General features: G+C 49.0%; 1 protein-coding gene across 2 annotated transcripts in view; it reads right to left on the reverse strand.

Annotated features, from left to right (window-relative positions):
- Positions 1-522: 522 nt before the first annotated feature.
- The window catches only part of ppfia3 (PTPRF interacting protein alpha 3), a 97109-nt gene continuing 74227 nt past the window's right edge, over positions 523-23404 (reverse strand). For both annotated transcript variants that reach the window (XM_067974453.1, XM_067974452.1), the window contains 10 exons: positions 22003-22084; positions 20381-20581; positions 19475-19537; positions 14047-14222; positions 12621-12718; positions 11037-11212; positions 7591-7659; positions 6462-6630; positions 5498-5569; positions 523-2720 (listed from right to left, as the gene is read on the reverse strand). In XM_067974453.1, coding sequence (XP_067830554.1) covers positions 5511-5569; positions 6462-6630; positions 7591-7659; positions 11037-11212; positions 12621-12718; positions 14047-14222; positions 19475-19537; positions 20381-20581; positions 22003-22084 — 1093 coding nt within the window. In that variant the 3' untranslated portion in view covers positions 523-2720; positions 5498-5510. The remainder of the gene's footprint in view (positions 2721-5497; positions 5570-6461; positions 6631-7590; positions 7660-11036; positions 11213-12620; positions 12719-14046; positions 14223-19474; positions 19538-20380; positions 20582-22002; positions 22085-23404) is intronic.

The following is a 23404-nucleotide window of genomic DNA, read 5'->3' on the forward strand; positions in this document are numbered from 1 at the left end:
TGGGCACTGACCCCCTGGGGCACTGGGCACTGACCCCCTGGGGCACTGGGCACTGACCCCCTGGGGCACTGGGCACTGACCCCCGGGGCACTGGGCACTGGACACTGACCCCCTGGGGCACTGGGCAATGACCCCCTGGGGCACTGGGCACTGACCCCCGGGGCACTGGGCACTGACCCCCTGGGGCACTGGGCACTGACCCCTGGGGCACTGGGCACTGGGCACTGACCCCCTGGGGCACTGGGCACTGACCCCCTGGGGCACTGGGCACTGACCCCCTGGGGCACTGGGCACTGGACACTGACCCCCTGGGGCACTGGGCAATGACCCCCTGGGGCACTGGGCAATGACCCCCTGGGGCACTGGGCAATGACCCCCTGGGGGGGAGCTGAACATGGATTTACATCTGGAACAGCTGTCCAGTTCTGGCAGCTCGCAAACGTGCTCGGATTAAACGCAGAGTCGCTGTGGTTTTGGGGAAAACACATTTGACAATAAAGGTACCAGGTGCATTTCCAAGTTTCGACACAGACCTTTATGTGGATACATTAAAATACAACGGCACTCACCTGGAAACGGGCGTGGCACGAATAAATTAAATAAAAACAGACGGGACAATGGGGTGTGTTCAGGACAATATAAAAAAGGGAGTTTCTTTTCCTCATCGGATGTAATAAGTAAAAATTAGCAAGAAAAATTCCAAAGAATGTTCCAGAACAATGACAGAACATTACACGAGTTAAATAAATACAGTAAACATCCATTTACAAAAAAAACACCTCAGGGTTTAACAGCTTTCAATGCAATGACTGCAAAGCTTAATTTACATTTTAAACAGGGATCGAACAGACCATATTTCAGATAGAGTCTCCCTCCCCCCTAGTTTGGAGCGAGCGTTTAAACAGTGGATGGTCCTGGGGAGTCCCGGGGGGGGGGGGTGAGGGAGGGCGAGGGGAGAGAGGAGTGAGGGATCCTGGTGTTTGGTCTTACTGGGATGAACTGGCACTGTCTTCGGCGAGTGTGGGCAACTGGTGGGTCCACGGCGTTAACACTGAGCAAGGGAGCCCAGTGTATAGTCCCACTGGGCGACAGAGGGACCGTCATCCCAGAGCAAGACAGCCTAGTGTGCTTGGTCCCACTGCGATACAGAGGACCATCGGAGCGGGAGCTGGTCTGTATTCAGTGATCCGGTCGCGGCCTCTGCCTTCCCCCATCCCACCGTCTCCTTCCCTCGACATCCCAGCTGCTGCCTCCCAAGCACCGATCACCGGGGTGGGGGCAATATGGTCTGTTGGATTGCTCCGACGTTATTAAAACAAAGCTCTTTTTTTAATATCGAGAGTCCTTGCGAATACACACATGCTCAATATCAATATAAATAAAACCAACACTCTGCTTCGCAGGAGGTCACAAACCACTCAGTGAAATAATTAAAATTAAAGAACGAGCTAAAGGGGGTGCTGATTGAATCTGGGAACACAGCCCGAGCTGGGGGTCGGGTCAATGGATTGGTCCTTGAGTCGGGGGAGAGAGGGAGAGCAACTAAGTTGCATCGTACGAGAGCTCCTGCAACAGCCCCACTTGGAGCAGCAGAGTACCCATAGGTCTGTTCGTTCCTGTACAGTTTTTAGTGCCAAGTTCTCGACCCGGGACTGCAGCAATCTCAAAATCTTTTTTCTCCCTCTCTCTCTGTTTGGGAGCTTTAATCAATGACAACACCAACTCTCACCGTCACTCCCAAAGACAATAGGGGACCGGAGGACTAGGGGAGCTCTTTACTTGGTTCTGGGGGGAGGTGAGAGAAGGTGAGTGAGAGGGTCAGGTACAGCACGGGTTAGATACAGAGTAAAGCTCCCTCTACACTGTCCCATCAAACACTCCCAGGGCAGGTACAGCACGGGTTAGATACAGAGTAAATCTCCCTCTACACTGTCCCATCAAACACTCCCAGGGGCAGGTACGGTAACTTCAGTATAAAATGCTGGCTCTCCAACTAGTTGGTGTTAGTTTGTGCCTCACAGCCTGTATCGGGGGCCCACGTGTGTCCACTCGGTCATTGGCGCAGAGTTCCATTCTGGACAGAGGAGACTCTGACAAACTCTGCACTTTGTACCGTAGCCGGTGAGCCTGACAGTGCGAGGGACGGGCCCACCTCCACGCCCCCCCCACCTCCACCCGGTGCGACCCAAGGAGACGAGGGGGGGGGGGGGCGGGGGGGGAGGGCAAAGTGCGGGGTCAAGACTAGCAACGGGATTCAAAACAAGAAAAAACTTCTCAAAAGACAAGATTCTCCAGCACAAAACAGCTTTGAAATTCACAAAAAACCCCCCCAAAAAACATTGACTTGGGGGAACGGGGAGCTGAGCATCATATTTACATTCAGATCCAGAACTGGTCGACGCGCTAAACTCGTTGTTGCAGCTTCTCCTCCGTCCTGCCCCCGGGTACCCCACTGGTCTGTGTCCAGAGCTGGCGCTGCACGGCTAACAGTCAGGGCTCCGACCTTTGACCTGGAGCCCACCGAGTCACAGGAAAAATAAAAACAAGGCAGCGTCGCAATGGGAATGAAGAGTCTCTCCGGCCTCTCGCCCGCCCGCCTCGGGTGCGGCGCGAGTCCCTCGGTCGTAACAGTCGGGTCAGTTTGGTTTCTTTATTGGCTCTTCGATTCTTCCAACCCACGATAACTTCCGCAATGGCTTCTTAACCCAACACCCTCGGATCTGCTCAACAACAACAACAACATGCATTTAGATAGCGCCTTTAACGTCCCGAGGCGCTTCACAGGAGCGTTAATCAAACCAAAGTTTGACACCAAGCCACATAAGGAGATATTAGGACAGGTGACCAAAAGCTTGGTCAAAGAGGTAGGTTTTAAGGAGCGTCTTAAAAGGAGGAGAGAGAGAGGCGGAGAGGTTTAGGGAGGGAATTCCAGAGCTTCGGGCCGAGGCAGCTGAAGGCACGGCCGCCAATGGTGGAGCGAAGGAAATCGGGGATGCGCAAGAGGCCAGAATTGGAGGAGCGCAGAGATCTCGGAGGGTTGTGGGGCTGGAGGAGGTGACAGGGATCGAGAGGGGGTGAAGCCATGGAACACGAGGATGAGAATTTTTAAAATCGAGGCGTTCCCGGACCGGCTGCCAATGTCGGTCAGCGAGCACAGGGGGTGAAGGGTGAACGGGACTCGGTGCGAGTTAAGATACGGGCAGCAGAGTTTTGGATGAGCTCAACTTTACGGAGGCTGGAAGATGGGAGGCCGACCAGGAGCGCATTGAAATAGTCAAGTCTAGAGGTAACAAAGGCATGGGTGAGGGTTTCAACAGCAGATTTTTTTTTTTTATTCGTTCACGGGATGTGGGCGTCGCTGGCAAGGCCGGCATTTATTGCCCATCCCTAATTGCCCTTGAGAAGGTGGTGGTGAGCCGCCTTCTTGAACCGCTGCAGTCCGTGTGGTGAAGGTTCTCCCACAGTGCTGTTAGGAAGGGAGTTCCAGGATTTTGACCCAGCGACAATGAAGGAACGGCCGATATATTTCCAAGTCGGGATGGTGTGTGACTTGGAGGGGAACGTGCAGGTGGTGTTGTTCCCATGTGCCTGCTGCCCTTGTCCTTCTAGGTGGTAGAGGTCGCGGGTTTGGGAGGTGCTGTCGAAGAAGCCTTGGCGAGTTGCTGCAGTGCATCCTGTGGATGGTACACACTGCAGCCACAGTGCGCCGGTGATGAAGGGAGTGAATGTTTAGGGTGGTGGATGGGGTGCCAATCAAGAGGGCTGCTTTATCTTGGATGGTGTCGAGCTTCTTGAGTGTGGTTGGAGCTGCACTCATCCAGGCAAGTGGAGAGTATTCCATCACACTCCTGAGTGAGGCAGGGACAGAGACGGGCGATGTTATGGAGGTGGAAGTAGGCCGTCTTGGTGATGGAGCGGTTATGTGGTCAGAAGATCATCTCGGGGTCAAATAGGACGTCAAGGTTGCGGACGGTCTGGTTCAGCCTCAGACAGTGGCCAGATCTCGGCGTTTGTGGGGCTGGAGGAGGTTACAGAGATAGGGAGGGGTGAGGCCATGGAGGGATTTGAAGACAAGGATGAGAATTTTAAAATCGAGGCGTTGCCGGACTGGGAGCCGATGTAGGTCAGCGAGCACAGGGAGTGATGGGTGAACGGGACTCGGTGCGAGTTTGGTGAGGAGTTTTGGATGAGCTGTTACCAGGAGACGGGAGAAAGGGTCAGGGTGAGCAGGGCGTTTACGACACTAGTGCGAGATGCTGCTCGGCCCATCGGATCTCTGCTCAGAGACCCCTCATCACATTTTACACACTTTGTATCGGGGTAAATATTCGGGTTCTGCCCCACCCCGACATGACGAGAGCACATCGTGGGGTTCTGGGCGCAAAGGTCAGTGCATCCAATTTGCGACCTGTAAATTTCCCGTCCAATTGGGTGCACTGACCTCTGCTTGAACTCCCAATGCACGAAGCTCGGTTAACCCTAAAACAACCCCTGGTTGATGGAAAATGAAAGAACCAAATCAGATATCTGGGAGGTTGAACTACTGATCTACAGGAGATGATACGGGGCCCATATGGGTAATTATTTTAGGGCCTTGTAAGGACATGCCTGGGTAGAGACCAGTGGAGTTATCTCAACAGAGCCACAGGTCAGGGAAAAGAAAGAACTTGCATTTATATAGCGCCTTTCATGGACGTCCCAAAGCGTTTTACAGCCAATGAAATACTTATGAAGGGTTGTCACTGTTGTAATGTAGGAAACGCAGCAGCCGATTTGCGCACAGCAAGATCCCACAAACAGCAGTGAGACAAATGGCCAAAGCGTTTTACAGCCAATGAAATACTTTTGAAGGGTTGTCACTGTTGTGATGTAGGGAAACGCAGCAGCCGATTTGCGCACAGCAAGATCCCACAAACAGCAGTGAGACGAATGGCCAGATCACCTGTTTTAGTGATGTTGGCTGAGGGATAAATGTTTGGCCACCGAGGAGAACTTCTTCGAAAAGTGCTGTAGGATCTTTCACATTCACCTGCGAGGGTGGGTGAGGCCTTGGTTTGATGTCTCATCTGAAAGGCAGTGCAGCGCTCCCTCAGTACTGGCACTGGGAGTGTCAGCCTAGATTATGGTGTTGAAGAGTTTGGAGTGGGACTCGAACCCACGACCACGAGCAGTCCGGTCATTATCTCAGTTGCTGTTTCTGGGATCTTGCTGTGCGCAAACTGGCTGCCACGTTTCCCTACGTCACAACAGTGACCACGCTCCAAAAAGTACTTCATTGGCTGTAAAGCGCTTTGGGACGTCCTGAGGTCACGAAAGGCGCTACGTCAATGCGAGTTCTTGCTTTCTTTGTCCAGCTTTTCCTGCCAGTTGCACCAGCTGTTTTCCAAGACTTAGATCAGAGGCGATTTACCGACCTGAGGAACCGAGCGACTGACCCTCCCCCCCCCCCACCGAGGTGGACAACCCCTAGCAGAGCAGGTGAACAGTTCACACTTACTTGCTGCGTGTCGCTAGCATGAATACGTCCGGATAGATGGGGTGTCGGCCCGCGGAGTCCCTGAGGGGTTACCTAATAAAAAAAACAAATAACATTCGTGAGAAAAAAACTAGTTACTTGAATTCTTGAGAAACACACGGCGTTAATTTAAGGAAGGATAAAACTGATCAATCTCAGTACAGCTGGTTAGCTCTCACCTCTAACCTCTTGTGTGTCTCTCTCTTTATGTTCAATCAGTTCTGCTCTGATGTTTGCTCCTCTAAAAGTTCCTCTCTTGTTCCTTCCTGAGCTGCCAATACCCCATCTCCCAGCGCAGTACTGAGGGAGCGCTGCACTGGCGGAGGTGCCGTCTTTCAGATGAGACGTGAAACCGAGGGCCCGTCTGCCCTCTCAGGTGGACGCTAAAGACCCCACGGCCACTATTCCGAAGAGGAGGAGGGGGAGTTCTCCCAGGTGTCCTGACCAACAGTCATCCCCCAACCAACATCGCTAAAAACAGATTATCTGGTCATTTATCACATTGCTGTTTGTGGGATCTTGCTGTGCGCAAATTGGCTGCTGCGTTTCCTACAATACAACAGTGACTAAACTTTAAAAAGTACTTCATTGGCTGTAAAGCGCTTTGGGACGTCCCAAGGTCGTGAAAGGTGCTATATAAATGCAAGTGCTTTCTTTCCCTCTGCCTGTGCACTCAACTGATATCCAAGTCTCACTATCTCTGCGATACCCCATCACCCCCAATATCCCATGGTATACGTGCACCCCCACATCCGGTCCCCACTGCCCGATGATGTCCACTCACCCCCAAATCTGACCCTCATTGCCCCAAACACCTGTGCCCCACCCCACCCCCAATCTCTTGGTCCATGGCGCAGGCAGAAATGTAGAGACCGAGCAGTTTCAGAGAATCTTGCCGCATGTCCTCATGCACTAACACCACACGAGGCCGGGAATCAGCGCTTACTGTCTGGCTGCATCTTCCGTAGCTGCACGCTCTGTGAGGTAATGGCGGACGCCGTCACCCGGAAGTTGGCGGGAAGGGTCTCGGATGTATCCGAGGTCATGTCGCGCATCTCCTTCGCCCGAAACCTCTTGCGCCACGAGGGGGCTCGGCTGAAGTTCTTGGCGTCGTCCTGGAAAGAATCGGAGGGGAACAAAAAAAAAATAGCCGTCGTTTCTCAGCTTAAAACCCCAGAGCAGTCCGAGAAAGGGGAGGAGCTTGTTCAGAAACCCTAACCCCATTAAACCGCAAGGTATGAACATCGGCTGCATACAGTGACACCACTATTCCCGGCCAGAATGGAGATGATTGGGTAATTCCCCCGTCAATCACGCCTGGAGACCGCGCTGCTGTAAGTGACTGGGATTGATTTTACGCACACAATTTGTATTATGTAACTATCCTCCACTCACTGCATTTTGCTGGAGAAATCACCCTGCTTTTATCGGGAGAAGTTGCTGTAGTTTCGGTCATGAGTTCTGTTTGCTGCAGTTCAAAGAGACCGTTTTTAAATAGACTCTGTAGACTGTTTGCTGTAGTGCGCTGTTTAAACAGACTGTTTGCTAAGTAAGTAGACTTTGTTTGCTGTAAAATAGACTGTTTGTTGTGAGTCCTGCCCCACCTCAACTCAACGGCTGACACAGTGGTGTCAATAGACACTGCAATGAAAGATGAATTTAACAGTAGGGCCCTAGTCAACGCAACATTTTCTCCCCCAATTCTCTCCCCCTCGTCTCCAGAAGTTGCCCACTCTTGCTGTGGTCTCACAGATTCGATATTTCTCTTAAGCATCTATTCATGCGTCGGCCGAAACAGTGAATGCTGGAAAGCTATTCTACTTTGGGGGGCATCACGGTGAAGCTGAGCCCCACCCTACGTCCCCGTCAGTCCTGTCCTCGCCCAGCTCCACTGACTCTAAGACCCTCCTCAGCGCTTTTGGCCCCTCCTGACACTCTCCCTTCCCCCTGCTTGCTAATGCGTCACCCACCAAACTGCTCAGAGGCACCCTTTTTGGGTGCAATGAGCACTACATCAATATAAGTTATCGTGACTTGGTACAGGCAGGCAGGAGACCAGCCGAGTTTACACTAACCTCTTCGTGGCGTCGATCAGTTCCTTGAAGCAGCATTTTGTTGAACTCATTCTCCAATATCTGACGGGCCTATCAGACAGAAAACATCCTCGTCAGTATCTCAGAGCGTGTAGGTATGAGGCTACATATAGCGGAAGCTCTACAGAAAATCTCAAGAACGGAGAGAGATCAATCCCTCCTGTCCTAATGATCGTATAACTAATGTGCGTTTCTTCAAGCTTCTTGGCCAACTTGACCTTGCCATTTATTTCCTGTCCCTAGTTGCCCTGAGGTGATGGTGGTGGGCCTTCTGCTCGAACCACTGTGAACTGGTGATGAATGTGGTCCCACAACTTCCAACAAAGGCTGTTCCAACAACCAAATACCCACTCAGTGACGGGATGCTTCCTTACCTGAGCCTGAATTAAACTCTTCTCAATTCAAACAGTACTTACCGATACTCCACCGCAGAGTCTAATGTGAACCTCTGTCATGACCTCCCTTCAGTCTTCTCTCCATGAGACGTGAACCTGTTCTTTGAGCTCATCCTTATGTCTTTTGTCCTCTAGTCAGTCAGTAGCTTTCCCAGCTCAGCTACATCCTTTCTGTCGTGAGGGCTCCAGAACTGCACACAACACTCCAGATGGGACCTCATCAATGCGCCACTCTGCTCTTTGGTACAACCCTATGTCGCTTTACAGACAGCAGCCAGGCGTTGGCTCGATGTCACGAGGGACCCAGATACTATGGCCTGTTTCTGTGCTGTAAATTCTATGTAACTCCCTTCATCGGGTATTTCTGTACCACGTGTACAAAACTAGAATTCGGGGACTCTCTATTATCCAAGCTTCCCCCTCTGTAACGAGGAGGCTGCAACGTGTATGTGATTAATCCAAACCATCCCGGGAAACAGCCGAAGGGAGAACTTTGAAAAAGACTGCACTCCCGAGTCCCTTATTCACCTCTAACCCCCTGACCCAGACAAACAATCTCCAATACGCTGGTTGTGTGAAGCCCAGAATAGATGGCAGTTCCTCCCTTCTCTGCAGACACTGCACCAGCCTTTCAAGCGAACAGAAGGTGTAATCATTACTAATCCTTTGCACACAGTGACTCAGTGACAGAACCGATTATCATTCCCTTCCCCATCCAATTCACTCCCTCTCCTCTCCTGATGATACTGACTTATGTTGGGAAACAGCTCCACAGTGGCGACAGCCAGCCGGTACCTCAACCCAACTGAATGTTGACAGCTATTCAACAATGGAGGGCATCATACCGAGCCAGTCCACATCTCCCAGCGGGAGTTACTAGTTAGTGATGAGCGGGAAACCAAAGCTGATTTTATTTTTGATCCCCTATCCGTGCCCAGGCAGGTGCAGGGAGTACATGCAGCCTCCCAATTACTGCCCCAGCTCGGATCAGCAGACTTGGTAGAAACTGGAAATCCAACCCAAAACCTTCAACTGGCTCACAGGCGTCAGCAGTGGCTCAGTGGGTAACACTCTCACCTCCGAGTCAGAAGGTTGTGGGTTCAAGCCCCACTCCAGAGACCCAGGTTGACGCTCCCAGTGCCAGTACTGAGGGAGTGCTGCACTGTCGGGGGTACCGTCTTTCGGATAAGACCTTAAACCGAGGCCCCGTCTGCCCGCACAAGTGGGTGTAAAGGATTCCCAGAAGAGCAGGGGAGTTCTCCCTGGTGTCCTGGACAACATTTATCCCTCAACCAAATTCATTAAAACAGATTATCTGGTCATTATCACATCACTGTTTGTGGGATCTTGCTGTGTGCAAATTGGTTGCTGTATTTCCTACATTACAACAGTGAATACACTTCAAAAGTCCTTCATTGGCTGCAAAGTGCTTTGGGACATCCTGAGGTTGTGTCACCTTTCTTTCTCTGAATTCCTGGTGCTCATTCTCATCTCTATCAGTCTGCCTGAATCACACTGCTCAAACTCACTCCCCCAAACTCTCCATTACAATATTTCATGTTTTTAATTTTAAATCGATAATAACTTGCATTTATATAGCGCCTTTAACGTAGTAAAACCAAGGCGTTTCACAAACAAAAATCAAACAAAATTTGACAGAGCCACATATTCGGACAGGTGACCAAAAGCTTGGTCAAAGAGGTAGGTTCTAAGGAGCATCTTAAAGGAGGGGGAAGAGAAAGAGAGAGAGAGAGAGAGAGGGAGCCGGAGAGGTTTAGGGAGGGAATTCCAGAGCTTAGGGCCGAGGCAGCTGAAGGCACGGCCGCCAATGGTGGAGCGATAAAAATCGGGGATGCGCAAGAGGCCAGAATTGGAGGAGCGCAGAGATCTCGGAGGGTTGTAGGGCTGGAGGAGGTTACAGAGATAGGGAGGGGCGAGGCCAAGGAGGGATTTGAAAACAAGGATGAGATACATTAGTGGTCCGTGATGAACTTTCTTCTCTTGTTTCTTCTAACCTGCAGCTACATTGTCGTACATGCTCTACCCCCTCAGGGTCATGACAGTCCCCCGACTCCAATTCGTCCTTTCAAAACCATGGAACTCCTTCCCACCATTAGGCTTCCCTTTCCTCCTACAATCGGGGTTGCCAACTCTGGTTGAACATATTCCTGGAGGTTTCATCACATGACCTCCTGGCTCCAACCGCCCCACCCAGTCAAACAGCCCTTTTTCCACCCAGCTCCAACATTTTTATAACTAATAAATGGAAGTGTTCAAAGAAAATGAAAAACCACAAATTCCCCAATGATTTTTCTCCTGGGTTTGCTCGCAGCAGTGTCTGGGAGATCAATGTTTAATTCCTGGAGACTCCAGGGCAATCCTGGAGGGTTGGCAACCCTATCTACAATCCATAGGCCTTTAAAAAAGAACAAAGTTTGGTGTCACTTCCTCATCTTCTCCCCTGCTCTTTACAATGTCGGTGGAGTCCTGCACTAAGGGTCTAGGCTTCTGACTGGCGGCCGTGCCTTCAGCTGTCTCGGACCTAAAGCTCTGGAATTCCCTCCCTAAACCGCTCCGCCTCGTCACCTGTCTCCCCTCCTTTAAGATGCTCCTTAACATAGGAACAGGAGGAGGCCATTCAGCCCCTCGAGCCTGTTCCGCCATTCAATTAGATCATGGCTGATCTGTATCTCAACTCCTTCTACCTGCCTTGGTTCTCTAACTCTAAATACCCTTGCCGAACAATTTTGAAATTTTCAATTGACCCCCAGCCTCAACAGCTTTTTTGGGGGGGAAAGAGAGTTCCAGATTTCCACCACCCTTTGTGTGGAGAAGTGCTTAAAAATTTACCTCTTTGACCAAGCCGTTGGTCACCTGTCCTAATATCTCCATTATGTGGCTCGGTGTCACATTTTATCTGATTACGCTCCTGTGAAGCGCCTTGGGACGTTTTACTACGTTAAAGGCGCTATATAAATGCAAGTTGTTATTACCGGGGCGGATCTCAGCTTTCCCTGCCCCCCACCCCCACACCTGCGTGTTCTGCGTGGGGATCTGCAGCAACAGTGCGACGTCGTTGTGGTCAAAGGTGTCGTCCAGTGCAATGAGAGCCCCGTGGACCCCGCTCTCCTGCAGGTTGTTGCTGTACTCTTTCAGCCCGATCGTCTGCACCCAGCCCATCATTCGGTCGTTCGTCCACACCATCACATCTGGAAAAGGACGCAAAGGGAAAGATGTGAAATCACACTCGGAAATCTACAACTTAAATGTCGTGCTTCGGGAGTTAAGACTGAGCGTAGTCTTCAGGTGAAGTGGGGTTAGAGGGCGCCTCTCACAACCTCAGGGCACCCCAAAGTGCTTTACAGCCAATGAAGCGCTTTTTTTGACATGTTGTCACTGTTGTAATATAGGAAACGCGGCGGACGATTTGCGCACAGCAAGATCCCACAAACAGCAATGTGACGATGACCAGATAATCTGTTTTCAGGTCTTGGATGAGGGATGAATATTGGCCACAGCACTTGGAGAACAGCCCTGATCTTCTTGGAAATAGTGCCATGGGATCTTTTACATCCACCTGAGGGGGCAGATGGGGGCCTCGGTTTAACGTCTCATCTGAAAGAGGGCACCTCCGACAGTGCAGCACTCCCTCAGTACGGGCACTGGGGGTGTCAGCCTGGATTCTCTGCTCAAGTCTCTGGAGTGGGACTCGAACCCACGACCTTCCGACTCAGAGGCGAGAGAGTGCGACTCACTGAGCCACGGCTGACATCTTGGGGGATAATCGGCCCAAGATGTGCAGATGTGATTGGGTTTCCATTTTCAAGTTGTACATTCAGTCCTTATTCATATATATCTCCATTTATAACAGAAACTGTCTGTGTAAACTTGTCACACTGTAATTACATCCTCCAGCCAGTGGGGGGGGGCAGTGTAATACCCCCAGTTTACAGAGACAGCATCCATTATAAATGTGGATGCAGGAATTCATAATCCTCGAGAAAAGAGACGGCTGATTGGAGGCCTGAGGTCTTTAAGATTATGAAAGGGTTCGATAGGGTAGACGTAGAGAAGATGTTTCCACTTGTGGGGGAGTCTTAAAATAGGGACCATAAATATAAGATCGTCACAAATAAATCCAATGGGGAATTCAGGAGCAACTTCTTTGCCCAGAGAGTGGTGAGAATGTGGAACTTGCTACCACAAGGAGCAGTTGATGCGAATCGCATAGAGGCCTTTAAGGGGAAGCTGGATAAACACATGAGGGAGAAAGGAATAGAAGGATATGCTGATAGGGTGAGATGAAGAGGGGTGGGAGGAGCCTCGTGTGGAGCATAAACACCGGTGTAGACCTGTTTCTGCTCTGTAAATTCCATGTTACAATGGAAAAACAATTGACAGGAAGTGTGTGGGGATCTAGGATTTTTAATATGTTACACATATAGACTCTTTTTCAACACGTCTTCTTTCATTTTCTCTTCACCCGAGGGGTGAAACCTTTCGCAGGAAGCTGTGTCTCGGTCGGAGACCGTCTCTCTGTCCAAAAAGCTCCGCCCGGCCGCCTGCCTGTAAACTAACCGAACTCCGCTCTGTACAGCAAGCCCAACACACACTCACCCTTGACCTGAATGAGGCTCTCCTCTCGTTTCCTCTCCAGCTCCTTCTTGTCGTAGTTCAGTCGCTTCAAGCACATGATGCCGTAGTGGAGACTGATTCTGCAACACAGAAGCATTCAGATCAGGACAGGAGGGAACCTTTGATGCATTTAAGCTGCTAGAAGCATTTACTTACATTGCTACTGCTTACACAAAATGGGCACGAGCTGCACTATATATAAAAAAGAATTTGCATTTATATAGTGCCTTTCACAACCTCAGGATGTCCCAAAGCGCTTTACAGCCAATGAGGTACTTTTAAAGTGCAGACACTTGTAATGCGAGAAAATACAACAGCCAATTTGCACACAGCAAGATCCCACAAACAGCAATGAGATAAATGACCAGATTATCTGATTTAGGTGTTGGTTGAGAGTTAAATATTGGCCAGGACACTGGGAAGAATTCCCCTGCTCGTCTTCAAAATATCGCCGTGGGATCTTTTAGGTCCATCTGAGAGGGTGAACTGGCCCTCGGCTTAACGTCTCATCCGAAAGGCGACGCCTCCGACAGTGCAGCACTCACCTTAGCGCTGCTTTAGTGATGTTGGTTATTGAGGGCAGTGCCCAGTGAGGGACAGCACCATGAGTTAGTATTGAAGGCAGTGCCCAGTGAGGGACAGCACCATGAGTTAGTATTGAGGGCAGTGGCCAGTGAGGGACTGCACCATGAGTTAGTATTGAGGGCAGTGCCCAGTGAGGGACTGCACTATGAGTTAGTATTGAGGGCAGTGTCCAGTGAGGGACAGCACCATGAGTTAGTATTGAGGGCAGTGTCCAGTGAGGGACTGCACTATGAGTTAGTATTGAGGGCAATGCCCAGTAAGGGACTGCACTGAGTTAGTATTGAGGGCAGTGCCCAGTGAGGGACTGCACTATGAGTTAGTATTGAGGGCAGTGTCCAGTGAGGGACAGCACCATGAGTTAGTATTGAGGGCAGTATCCAGTGAGGGACTGCACTATGAGTTAGTATTGAGGGCAATGCCCAGTAAGGGACTGCACTGAGTTAGTATTGAGGGCAGTGCCCAGTGAGGGACTGCACCATGAGTTAGTATTGAGGGCAGTGCCCAGTGAGGGACTGCACCATGAGTTAGTATTGAGGGCAGTGCCCAGTGAGGGACTGCACCATGAGTTAGTATTGAGGGCAGTGCCCAGTGAGGGACTGCACCATGAGTTAGTATTGAGGGCGGTGCCCAGTGAGGGACTGCACTGTAACGATAGTATTGGGGCAGTGCCCAGTGAGGGACTGCACCATGAGTTAGTTTTGAGGGCAGTGCCCAGTGAGGGACTGCACCATGAGTTAGTATTGAGGGCGGTGCCCAGTGAGGGACTGCACTGTAACGATAGTATTGGGGCAGTGTCCAGTGAGAGGCTACAGCACAACTATACCTGTGGAAACTGTCTACCATCTTCAGTTGGCCTCGAAGCTCCTTCTTGGTCAAATGGTCCAACATGCGGGCATCAACCAGCGACTCCATGAAGTAACTCCGGTACTGCGGGAGCCCGAGGCTGGGTAGCCAGTCATTCCCCACCCACTCATGGTTCATATCTCCGTAGGCCAAGATCTAAAGGATCAATACTCCAGAATTAAACCTGGTCTAAAAAAACAATTGAGACCAATTGTACATTTGAAGCAGTATCGGCTACCCTTCTATCAAACTGAACAAGCGTAGTTCTAGATTCACTGACAACGTAATAGGTCAAAGCGTCCTCTCAGGGTCAAAGGTTACAGAATGTTAAAGGCAGAATGAATGAAGCCTCCGCTGATGTTCAGCGGGTCATTTGAAGGTCCTGTTGTAATTCAACAACAACAACAACTGGCATTTATATAGTGCCTTTAGAACCATAGAAAAGTTACAGCACAGAAGGGGGCCATTCGGCCCATCGTGTCCGCGCCAGCTCGAAGAACAACCAGGTGCCCATTCTAATCCCACCTTCCAGCATCCGGTCTGTAGCCCTGCAGCTTGCAGCATTTTAGGTGCAGGTCCAGGTACTTTTTAAAAAGAGTTGAGGGTCCCTGCCTCTACCACCAATTCGGGCAGCGAATTCCATACACCCACCACCCTCTGGGTACAAAAGTTTTTCCTCATGTCCCCTCTAATCCTTCCACCAATCAGCTTAAATCTATGTCCTCTAGTTCTCAAACTCTCTGCTAGGGAAAACAGGTACTTCCTGTCTACTCTATCTAGGCCCCTCATAATTTTGTACACCTCAATCAAGTCTCCCCTCAGCCTCCTCTGCTCCAAGGAAAACAACCCCAGCCTATCCAATCTCTCCCCGTAGTTATCATTTTCAAGCCCTGGCAACATTCTTGTAAATCTTCTCTGCACTCTCTCCAGAGCAATTACGTCCTTCCTGTAATGTGGTGACCAGAACTGCGCACAAAACTCCAGCTGTGGCCTTACCAGCGTTTTATACAGTTCCATCATTACATCCATCCTTTTGTATTCTATACCTCGGCTAATAACGGAGAGCATTCCGTATGCCTTCTTCACAATCTTATCTACCTGTACTGCCACCTTCAGGGACCTGTGCATATGCACTCCAAGGTCTCTCACTTCCTCTACCCCTCTCAATATATTCCCGTTTACTGTGTATTCCCTTTTACTGTTTGCCCTCCCTAAGTGCATTACCTCACACTTCTCTGGGTTGAACTCCATTTGCCACTTTTCCGCCCACTCCACCAACCCATTGATATCTTCTTGGCGTCTACAGCTATCCTCTTCACTATCAACCAAACGGCCAATTTTTATGCCATCTGCAAATTTGCCAATCATGCCCCAAATCATTAATATATACCACAAATAGCAAGGGAACCAACACTGAGCCCTGTGGCACACCACTGGAAACGGATTTCCATTCACAAAGACATCCATCGACTTTTACCCTTTGTTTCCTGTTACTGAGCCAATTTTGGATTCAATTCGCCACATTTCCCTGTATCCCATGGGCTTTTACCTTTCCAGCCAGTCTGCCATGTGGGACCTTATCAAATGCCTCACTAAAATCCATATAGATAACATCCACTGCACTACCCTCATCAATCCTCCTTGTCACTTCCTCAAAGAATTCAATCAGATTTGTAAGGCTTGACCTTCCCTGAACAAATCCATGCTGACTATCCCTGATTAAACCATGCCTTTCCAAGTGACAGTTTATCCTATCTCTCAGTATTGATTCTAATAGTTTGCCCATCACCGAGGTATGACTGACCGGCCTATAATTGTTCGGCCTTTCCCTCATACCCTTTTTTAAACAATGGTATTACGTTTGCAGTCTTCCAGTCCTCTGGTACCTCCCCTGCAACTAGTGAGGATTGAAAAATGATCCTCAGAGCATCCGCTATTTCCTCCCTGGCTTCCTTCAATAGCCTAGGAAACAATCCATCCCGCCCTGGTAACTTATCAACTTTCAAGGATTCCAGTCCCTCTAGTACTTCCTCTCTCGTTATGTTTACCTTATCCAATATTTTGCACCTCTCCTCTTTAACTACTACATCCGGATCATCCCTTTCCTTTGTGAATATGGAGACAAAATATTCATTTAAAACCCTACCCACATCCTCTGCTTCTACACACAAGTTACCCTTATCATCCCTGATAGGTCCCACCTTTTCCTTAGCTATCCTCTTGTTCTTAATGTACTGATAAAACATCTTTGGGTTTCTTTAATCTTACTAGCTAATATATTTTCATGCCCTCTCTTTGCTTTCCTTATTTCCTTTTTTACGTCATCCCTGTACTTTCTATACTCCTGTAGGCTTTCTGCAGTATTTAGTTTTCTGTGACAGTCATAAGCTTTCTTTTTCTGCTTTATCTTGCCCCGTATACTTCTAGACAACCGGGGGGCTCTAAATTTGGCAGTGCCACCCTTTTTCTTTGAGGGGACGTGTCTGCATTGTACCCGTAGAATTTCACTTTTTAGTGCCTCCCACTGGCTTGCCACTGATTTCTCCTCAAGTAGTTGTGTCCAGTCCACTTCTGCCAAATCACCTCTCAGTTCTGTAAAATTTGCCTTCCCCCAATTTAAAACGTTTACTCCTGATTTAACTCTGTCCTTTTCCATAATAATGCTAAAACTAAGTGAATTGTGGTCACTATCCCCAATATGGTCACCCACTGTCACTTCACCCACTTGCCCATCTTCATTTCCCAGGACTAAATCTCGAATTGCATCCCCTCTTGTTGGCTAAAAAAGTTCTCCTGGATACCGATCAAGAACTCATACTGTTTGAATATAGTAAAATGTCCCAAGGCGATTATCGAAGAAAATTTCACACCGAGCCACATAAGAAGATATTAGGACAGGTGACCAAAAGCCTGGTCAAAGAGGTAGATTTTAAGGAGTGACTTAAAGGAGGAGAGAGCGCATTTTTTCCCCGTGTCCAATATTTTTGTAACTAGCTAACAAAAGTGTTAAAAGAAATTTTTTTTAAAAAGTACAATTTTTTTTAATGCCCCGATGATTTATCTCTCAGGTTTTTGATCGCAGCAGTCGTCCTGGAGATCAGTCTTTCATTCCTGGAGACTCCAGGCCAATCCTGGAGGGTTGGCAACACCTACTGCCACTAGGGTGCGCCCTATGCACCACTCAGCGATACAGGTGCCTGCTCCCAGCGGCAAGAGGCGACACCAAGGTGCACCCCCTCCCCACAGCACACAGGGACACAAGGGTCGTCTTCTTCCTTGGCAGCACACTGCAGCACAGGGCACTGCCCCCCCCCAAGGTGGCATCAGACTGCCCCTCCCCTCTCCCCACCCAGGTCCAATCTACAACATCTTAAACTGGATTTAAATGGGAGAAAGACAAGAATAGAAAACCCACCTGGTCCCAGCTGATTTCCTTGGACTCCTACCATCGGAGAGGTTAAAGGTTAGTGAGGCAGGAGGTGAAAGGATGCAAGAAAACAGTTAGTACAGTGGTTAGTGCGAGGTTAGTGCTGTATTCTACAGGCTAAGGGAGAGTAACAGTGCAGGGATTGGGACACTTCAATCAATTTGGACTCGGGGGTCAGCATGAGGAGAAAGCTGTTAGATACAAAACAGGCCCAGCACAACGCTGGGAAACCCACAGGATACCTTACCAGCTGTGCCTGGTACTGGCTCTGCAATCTCACCCCAACAGCCTCCACTGCTCCATCAAACGACCATCAATAAGGGACTCCTACCTGGACTGCCTCCCACTCATGGCCAAGAAGGTGCAGATTGTTATTTATTTGTTCTTGGGATGTGGGTGACTCTAGCAAGGCCGCATCTATTGCCTGTCCCTAGCTGAGTAGCAGTTGTTTTTACAAATGGGTAGCTTCCTTGACCACTTCAGAGGGCATTAAAAAGGTGTGTGTAGGCCAGACCAGGTAGGAACTGCAGGTTCCCGTACCTTCCCCCCATTAGTGAACCAGTTGGGTTCCCTTGCCATCCAGCCATTGTGCGACACCAATGCCCACACTATCTAGTTGACTCTTAATGCTCTCTGAAGTGGTCTGGCAAGCAGCACAAACAAGCTACTGGATAGCTCACCGCCATCTCCTCAGGGCAGCTAGGGATGGGCAATAAATGCGGCCTTTCCAGCGTCTTTCACCTACCGAGAGTAAATGCAGAATAATTTTTAAAATCTTCGTGCCTGTCAACTTTTTCCATTATAAATTCGTGTCCACATTTATAATGAAAACTGCCTATGTAAACTTGTCACGGTGTAATGACACTCTCCCACCAGTAGGAGACACTGCAGTACCACCACTGGCAGGAGGATGTAATTACAACGTGACAAGTTTGCATCTGTAGTTCCCATGATACATGTGGACATAAGAACTTATAATGGAAAAATATAAAAAGTAAGAATAGCATGTAGGACTTCAAAACTGAATAATCTGTGCGTCCTGGTCCAATTATCCCCAGCCTCTAATCCCACTTCACCTGAAGACTACCCTTGGTCTACATTCCCCATATTCAACATCAGAGAGATCGACAAATACTAAAAAAACATCGTCGATAGAGGTCTTCAAGATTCCCATGGGTTTGCAGAATTTGGATCCAGGAATCTTATTTCTGTCGGGCTCAGTATTCGAGGACTAAGGGACACAGTTTAAAGTCAAGGGTGTCAGAGGGAAAATAGGAAATTAGGCAACATTTTTCAATAAGAGAGTGAAAGAACTGTGGAACAGATTACCAGCGGAGGCGTGGGAGAACAGAACACCATGGCACGGTTTGAGAAAAAAAAGGAACTGGGTGAATTCCTGTTAGTAAAAGGGGAGCCAGAACTATTAATTCCAGAATCACGGGGAGGAATATGATGGAAGGTTTGGATGGGTCGGCCGCAATGGGCCAATGCCCAAACCATTACTCCCTTACTACGTAAAAATAAGAACAATCATCTCTCCGAACACGACTGCACTCCGAAAGAGAAAGAGACCCGAACTTTCAGCATCAGAAACATCCCATGCCGCAGGTTTGTTCCGCAGGAGCCTGTTGTCATAGCGACCTACCGTCCCCTCCAGGGTAAAATTCAAAATGCGATTTTAATTCAGCTTACTTAATTTTACATTGAAATGAAACACTTCTTAATCCTGAAAGAAATCGGTGGTAGCTTTTGTGGTTATGTCGGATAAAACCGTTTCTTCCCTGTTGCGTCAAATTTATTTGGCAAAGTTGTAACGTCGGAGATAAATAATCGAATTTAACTTAAAACTCGCTAAGGATATCAGCGTCTCGGCCTAAACGGACCGTGTGGCTCCAGGTGTTTACAGAACGAATGGCTCATCGTTCACGCCGGCGAGGACCCCGATGAAGATAAACGAAGATGACAAGACGTGGTCACTCACCGTCTTTGTTGCTGCCGTCAGGGTCTCCATCTCCTCGTGTGTTACCCAGACGTTGCCCGTGTTCTGGTCACACGGCCCAGGATGAAGGTCACGGAGATGGCAACGGAGAAAAAGAGGGAGGCACAGATTCAGAAACTTTACAACACGTAGAAATCGAGACGTATATAAACATCTAGCTAAAGAGATATCCTGTGCGCTGCCGCCTTTTAAACATGCTTGCATGGAGGCTGGGAGAGAGAGACAGAAATATATATGCACACACACAGAAATAGAGATAGAAAGAGATATATATATATATATATATATATATAGATATATAGAGAGTGAGATATAGAAATATAGAGAGAGATAGAGAGAGACAGAGGGAAATAGATAGATAGATAGATGGATGGATGGATGGATGGATGGATGGATAGATAGATAGATAGATAGATAGATAGATAGATAGATAGATAGATAGATAGATAGATAGATAGATAGATAGAGATATAGAGGGAGAGAGATATAGAGGGAGAGAGATATAGAGGGAGAGAGATATAGAGGGAGAGAAAGGTATAGAGGGAGAGAAAGGTATAGAGGGAGAGAGAGGTATAGAGGGAGAGAGAGGTATAGAGGGAGAGAGAGGTATAGAGGGAGAGATAGATAGATATAGAGAGACCGATATACAGGCCGTGATTGAATCAGACATGAACTGTGGATGGAGTGGGGTTGATGGACTGAATGGCCTATTCTCAGTCTGGATTTCCCTCTGTTTTTAACTCTCTATGTAAGGGTTAATCCAGCGCTCCCAGAGAACGCATCTCGGAAAGTTGCAACATATGCATTCCCCAGGATGGTGAATTCGCTCCTACAGTTCCTTAAGTTTGTGCTGCCGGGGGTGCTCAGCGCTCCGATGAAATTGCGTACCATTCGCGATGTGGTCGGTGCAGAGGGGCTGGTCAGGGACACCATTTCCTGGATCGCTAACCGAAGCTTCAGCCTGTGCAGGGGGTTACTGATTCCAATCTCGCGCTGGATCTCGGTGTCGGACAAGGCTGACATGATGGCGCCACTCTTGACGTTGGCTCGGCAGGCTGCCACGTACCAGGCGGGCATGCCTACCCACAACTATAGAGAGAGAGAGAGAGAGAGAGAGAGAGAAAAACACCTTCCTTAAACACAGAACCACACACCCAGCAGGTTACAGACAAGGCTCCCTACCCACTGCAGGCCCGTTTTTCCTTCCTTGTTTTTCTCCGTAGAGAGGCAAAGAATTTTACAGCAATAGAAGGAGGCTGCCATTCAGCCCATTGCACCCATGCCACCTCTCTGAAAGAGCTATCCACCCCTAAGCCCCAGCCCCCTCCCTCGCCCCATTCCCTTTTAAATGTTTCTTTTTCAAATATTTATTCACTTGCTTTTGAAACACTACTGTAGATTCTGCTTTCACCGCCGTTTCTGGTTGGACATTCCATGTCCCAGTAACCCTCTACATAAAATAATTTCTCCTAATCTCTCCCTTTCTTCCTTTTGGTGAGAATCTTAAATTTATTGCCTCTAGTTACTGACTCCCCAGACCAGTTAAGATAGTTTCTTTTCCCCTCTTGAGCTCATCGTTTCGAGCATCTATCAGATCTCATCAAGGAGACCTTAAAATTAGAGCCAGGCCAGTTCAGGGGTGATGTCAGGAAGCACTTCTTCACACAAAGGGGAGTGGAAATCTGGAACTCTCTCCTCCCAAAAAGCTGTTGAGGCTGGGGGTCAATTGAAAATGTAAAAACTGAGATTGATATATTTTTGTTAGGCGAGGGTATTAAGGATTACGGAACCAAGGCGGGAAGCACATCAGCCCCAATCCAACTGAATGGAGGAACGGGCTTGAGGGGCTGAATGGCCTTCTCCTGTGCCGATGTTCCTAAGGTGCTGCCTCTTTGCTGGGACGCAGCTCCTCGAACACCACCACTCCCTCACACAAGTGGCTATTGTTCAGGAGCGAGCAGTGTCAGCGAGCTATTCGACTGTGGAGGACATCATCCCCAATCCTGTCCTCCCATGCCATTCACGCAAGGGAGCTTTGCAGCAATCCGGACTGGAACCCCTGGATGATTTTCTTTCCACTCCCCAGCTCAGCGGTCAGTTGCAGCACCCATCTGCTGCTCTCGGCCGAGCTCACCCTAAGTCAGCACAGCCCACAGATTCAATCTGGGACCTGCGGTCTGTCCGGCTTAGTATATATATAATGAGCAGGGACCTTACCCAAGAGACCATGGAGGATTGATGGCTGCTAGTCCCCTTATCTACGTTTAGATTTAATAAAATACCTGTTGCACGAATCTACTCAACACGAGGCAGCTCAGATTACTGTGAATCTGGGACCTCCACAAGCAAAAAGGGTACTGATTACAGGAGACTGGAGGAAGCCAAGGGCAGTGATAAAGTCCCAAACCTGTGACTTCCACTGCCTAGAAAGACAAGGGCAGCAGGTGGCCATGCCTGCTCTCCCTTTAACTCCTGGACTACATACTTCTACAGAAATGAGATCGTTTCACCTCCAGCCACGCCACGACAGTGGGCCCGTCCCACGAAGCAAACGGGAGACCCTGCCGACATGCCTCCTCCAACAGCTCGTGCCTGCAAAGCAAATGTTTCATTCTTTTACTGAGAATGCTTTGAAACGGTTAAAAAATTAAAAGAACTTGCATTTATAAAGCGCCTTTCACCACCTCAGGATGTCCCAAAGCACTTTACAGTCAACGAAGAACTTTTTTGAAGTATAGTCACTGTTGTCATGTAGGAAACTCGGCAGCCAATTTGCGCACAGCAAGATCCCACAATCAGCAATGTGATAATGACCAGATAATCGTTTTTTTTTAAAGTGATGTTGTTTGAGGGATAAATATTGGCCAGGACACTGGGGAGAACTCCCCTGCTCTTCTTTGAATAGTGGCATGGGATTTTTTATGTCTACCTGAGAGGGCAGACGGGGTCCTCGGTTTAACGTCTCATCCTAAAGACGGCACCTCCGACAGTGCAGCACTCCCTCGGTGCCGCAATGGGAGTGTCAGCCTGGGTTACGTGCTCAAGTCTCTGGAGTAGGACTGGAACCCACGACCTTCTGACTCGGAGGCGAAACTGCTACCCACTGAGCTAAGGCTTTCATTAAATTAATGAAATTAAATCTCACTCTGGGGTAGGGATGTGTTTCTGAATTCTGTGTCGAACGAAGCAGCAAAAAAACGAAAGTGGGGCTTGTCAGTCAGAACTTAGCTGAGATATTCTGCAGTGAGGAGCAATCCAACTTGGGATCCAGTGACAGGAAGGTGTGACGTCACAGGCGGGTTAACGTTATCACGCGTGCCTCAAATATTCAGCACGTGAGGGGTGGGGTGGGTGGTGTCAATGTATCGTGACAGAAACTACACAGTAGGACATGTTTTACTGGACCAGAACAGTAACAAGGTTCATTATCAAAAGATATTATTTTATATATTGGAGTAGAATTCCTGAGCAGAAGATCAGAGGACCAAAAACACAAAGTCACACCCACATCACGCCTGTCAGTAGCTGAGAGAAGCCGGGAACTGGAGAACTACACTCCTGGAGTTACACTGCCCAGGGATAGTACTTACTGTACTCCTGGAGTTACACTGCCCAGGGATAGTACTTACTGTACTCCTGGAGTTACACTGCCCAGGGATAGTACTTACTGTACTCCTGGAGTTACACTGCCCAGGGATAGTACTTACTGTACTCCCGGTGTTACACACTCCAGTACTGCTCCTTCCTATCCCTCTCCATGCCCTACAGTCAGTAACACACAGCTCCACAATCACCATTCTGACTGATATTAGAGTCCAGCTCACTTATTTTCCCAACCAAGTTTCTGAGCACCAGCCAGTGTGACTGAACAAATGAATAAAACTGTCCAAGAGTAATCTGGTTTCCCAGCAG

This window comes from Heptranchias perlo, chromosome 40 (assembly GCF_035084215.1).
Source record: "Heptranchias perlo isolate sHepPer1 chromosome 40, sHepPer1.hap1, whole genome shotgun sequence".
Lineage (NCBI taxonomy): Eukaryota > Metazoa > Chordata > Chondrichthyes > Hexanchiformes > Hexanchidae > Heptranchias > Heptranchias perlo.